Source organism: Eimeria acervulina, genomic scaffold (genome assembly GCF_000499425.1).
Source record: "Eimeria acervulina Houghton genomic scaffold, Eah_scaff1739, whole genome shotgun sequence".
NCBI lineage: Eukaryota > Apicomplexa > Conoidasida > Eucoccidiorida > Eimeriidae > Eimeria > Eimeria acervulina.
The window spans coordinates 1-4,192 of record NW_013548971.1 but is presented as its reverse complement, the minus strand read 5'-3'; the positions used below and the strand labels follow the sequence as shown (position 1 = coordinate 4,192).

The 4,192-nt window shown below is 46.4% G+C and overlaps 1 protein-coding gene across 1 annotated transcript; it reads right to left on the bottom strand.

The window, feature by feature from the left end:
• Positions 1 to 268: 268 nt before the first annotated feature.
• On the bottom strand, positions 269 to 2,080 carry EAH_00062740 (hypothetical protein; the record flags this gene model as incomplete). Its single annotated transcript, XM_013393221.1, has 2 exons — positions 269 to 552; positions 799 to 2,080. 2 exons carry the CDS (start codon positions 2,078 to 2,080, stop codon positions 269 to 271), a joined length of 1,566 nt encoding a protein of 521 aa, XP_013248675.1.
• Positions 2,081 to 4,192: the final 2,112 nt, after the last annotated feature.

The following is a 4,192-nucleotide window of genomic DNA, read 5'->3' as shown; positions in this document are numbered from 1 at the left end:
ATATAAATAAATAAATAAATGTAAATAAATAAATGTAAATATATAGATATAAATATATATAAATAAATATAAATAAATATATACATATATATATATACTGTTTATTTATTTATTTGCATATATATTTATAGACATATATATAATATATACAGTGTATATTCTATATAATGTATATATATATATGTATATTCATAATTATATTTATATATAATCTGTTAATTGTTTGCATGCATTTAATTTTATTGAGGTCTCCTTGGGGCTGTATGCCCTATGCATGCATACACCCAAGGATTTCTTGTGCTGCTGCTGCTGCTGCTTCTGCTGCTGCTTCTGCTGCTCCTGCTGCTGCTTCTGCTGCTGCGTCTGCTGCTGCTTCTGCATTTGCTGCCTTTGCTTCTGCATTTGCTGCATTTGCATTTGCTGCATTTGCTGCATTTGCTGCTGCTGCATTTGCTGCTGCTGCATTTGCATTTGCTGCATTTGCTGCATTTGCTGCTGCTGCTTTTGCACTTGCTGCTGTATTTGCTGCTGCTGCTGCTGCTGCTGCATTTGCTGCAGCAGATTAGACACCGTGGTGAAGGCCGAGATGATGAATGCCGAGACGAGACACACGACAGCAGCATCTGTATTTGCTGCAGCTGCATTTTGCTGCTGCTGCGTTTGCTGCTGCATTTGCTGCTGCTGCATTTGCTGCTGCTGCATTTGCTGCTGCTGCTGCGTTTGCTGCTGCATTTGCTGCTGCTGCATTTGCTGCTGCTGCATTTGCTGCTGCAGTTGCTGCAGCAGCAGCCTAGACACCGTGATGAAGGCCGAGATGATGAATATCGAGGAGGCGAGATAAAATGCCTAAGACAAAGTCTCCAGGTGTGGGGCCCTGCATTGAAGTTAATTCGACAAGACTAAGAATCTTCTCAAGCTTTTTTAGCTGTTTCTCCTCTCGTTTAAGCTCAGGGCTTAAAGCTAATAGACGGGGAGATACATTAAATACACCCGCTGCTGCTGCTGCTGCTGCTGCTGCTGCTGCTGCATCAGAAGCAGAAGCAGAAACAACTACAGGAGCACAAGGAGAAACATAGGGGCCCCCTTGCATTGTCTCTGTCCCTCTAATCTCTTTAGTTTTGCTGCACTTCTTTCCTAGACAACATCCTAATCTCTCTTTATTATTATTCTTTTTATTTATATTTATACTCGCTATAGCGTTATCAACTCCTTCATCGGCTGCTTCGCCTGCTGCATAACCCCCACCAATCCTGCTGCTGCTGCTGCTGCTGCTGCTGCTGCTGTTGTTGTTGTTGCTCGTGCTGCTGCTTGGCTTCTCTCCTTTCTTATTTATATCACCCCCTTCGATATATTCATCTTCTATTACTGCTGCAGTTGATATATAGGGGGACCCCTCTAGGGGGCCCCCTTCTAGGGGGCCCCCCTCTATAGGGCTACCCTCCTGGGGGCCCCCCTCTAAGGGGACCTCCTCTGGGGGGCCCCCCTCTAAGGGGCCCCCCTCTAAGGGGCCCTCCTCTAAGGGGCCCCCCTCTAGGGGGCCCTCCTCTAAGGGGCCCCCCTCTAGGGGGCCCCCCTCTAAGGGGCCCCCCTCCTGGGGGCACCCTTCATCGGGGGCCCCTTGGGGATCCTCATCGGGGGCCCCCTGGGGGCCCCTGTGGGGGCCCCCCCGAGGGCCCCTGTGGGGGGCCCCCCTAGGACGCCTCTGGGGGCCCCTGTGGGGGCCCCCGAAATGACTACGCATTTTTTTCCGAATAATGTAGCAGAGTTTAGATACTAAGAGGAAAAGAAGTAGAAGAGTAGAGTAAAAAGAGACAAGAACAGCAAATCTATCAGAGGGGCCTAGACGAGAAGGCTGTGGGGGGTTACTACGTATTGAAGATGAGGGCCCCCTATTGCTGCTGTTGCTGTTGCTGCTGCTGCTAATAGGAGCATCTGCAGTTAAAGGGGGTGAAGAGGGCCCCAAGGGGCCCTCTAAGTCTTGTAGCTGCTCTAATAAATGCTGCAGAGCCTGAGGGTTTAAACGCATGTCTTCATCAGACCCTGAATAGGAACCTTCTCCTGAATCTTCAGCCGCCTGCATCTTCGCAAACCCTAAACCCTAAACCCTAAACCATTGCGAGGTGTTATCACCGACACTACGAAACAGGCGAAGACAGCTATAGAAACTAGGGTTTAGGGTTTAGGGTTTAGGGTTTAGGGTTCAGTTGCGTATTAAAGAAAGAAAGACAAATTAGGAGAGCCCCAGGAGCAGCAGCTGCTGCAGCAGCTAGCAGCAGCAGCAGCAGCAGGAGGTGCTGAAGGAAGACGAAGCAGCAGCAGATTGTAGACAATATAAAAGAAGAAGATAAATAAAAATAAACATATAAACACAAAAGAAAAACAAAAAATAATTAAATACAAACAAATTTTAACTTTCTTCTCGGCCCCCTGCTTCCAGCGGAGCTGCGTATACACCGCAATATATACATAAATATATACAGAGGGTCTCTCTTCTACAGCAAATCTTCGTAATGTATGAATAAAATATATAAAAATAAATGTAATAAATATAAAAATAAATATAAACAAATACAAAAAATAATTTAATATATATTTGCAGCAGCTTTCATTCAATTACCCTACACCAGGAGGGGCCCCCCTGGGGGCCCCCAAGGGTTTAGGGTTTAGGGTTTAGGGTTTAGGGTTTAGATGAAATGAGGTATAAGTAATATGTATTTAATGTTTATTTGATTATTTAATTATTTTCTTTCTTTTATTTGTTTATTTTCGTGTTATTATTAAAACAAATAAACAAACTCTCTCCTGGGGGGCCCTCGTAGGCACTGCAGCAGCAAAAAGATAAAAAGAATATTCAAATAAACAAAATATATTTTTTTTTAAAGTCAGGACAAAACAGAAAACAAACTGAAACATCATATACACTAGAGAGAGCTGTCCCAGGAACGCCAGTAGCAGCAGCAACAGCAGCAGCAGCAGCTGCAGCAGCTGCAGCAGCAACAGCACCGGCAGGGATAGCCAAAGCAGAAGCAACAGCAGCAGCAACGACAACAACAACAACAGCAGCATTACAAGCAGAAGGAGCAGCAACAACAGCAGCACCAGCAGCACCAGCAGGAATCGCCGCACCAGAAGCAGCAGCAACAGCAGCAACAGCGGCAGCAGCAGCAGCAGCAGCAGCTTTTCTCCATGCCTGATTTGTATTTATGTCTTCATTTTTGTTTGTAACGTCTGATCAATCAGGGGGCCCCCAGGGGCCCCCGGATATAACTGGAGCAGCAGCAACAGCAGCAGTAGCAGCAACCACAGCAGCAACAACCACAGCAGCAGCAACAACAGCAGCAGCAGCAGAACCATCATCATCATTATCATCATCATCAGCATCAGCTGCAGCACCGTCAGCAGCAGCACCGTCAGCAGCAACAGCAGCATCGTCAGCAGCAACAGCAGCACCGTCAGCTGCAACAGCAGCAGCAGCAGCAGCAGCAGCAAATGATTTAAAAGCTTCTTTCTCTCGGGGGCTTCACTCTGACGTATACCCCTCTATGTTGGGCCCCCTCGGGGGCTTCGTTTGGTCTTCGGGTGTCTCTGCAGCAAATACAAATAATATAAACCCTAACATTTCGTCTGCTGCTCTGCGCTGTCTCCTCAGCAGCAAATGGAGAGAAGGAGACACAATTGAATTTGCTGCTGCTGCAGCAGAAAATCTACGCAGAGTCCGACCCCACTAATGCCACTAACAAAAGCGTTTAGGGTTTAGGGTTTAGGGTTTAGGGTTTAGGGTTTAAGGTCTAGGGTTTACGGTTTACGGTTTTGGCTTTAAAGGCTGAAGACATAGGGTTTAGGGTTTAGATAAGAGTGTTTAGGGTTTATGGTTTACAGTTTAGTAAGGGTTTAGGGTTTAGGGTTTAGGGTTTAGGGTTTAGGGTTTAGGGTTTAGGGTTTAGGGTTTAGGGTTTAGGGTTTTGGGGTGTCTATGCAGGTTTTTTTGAGTGCGGTGAAGGACGTGTTGTTATTTTCTGCTTTTAATTTTTCTTCGCTTTTTATTTCTATTCAAGGGGCTGTCTTTGGACCTCGTCTTTTTGCTGCTTTGCAGCAAGACCCCAGAGTGCTGCAGCTGCCTCCTGAAGTCAGCTGCTGCTGCTGCTGCTGCTGCTGCTGCTGCTGCTGCTGCTGCTGCTGCTGCTGCTGCAGT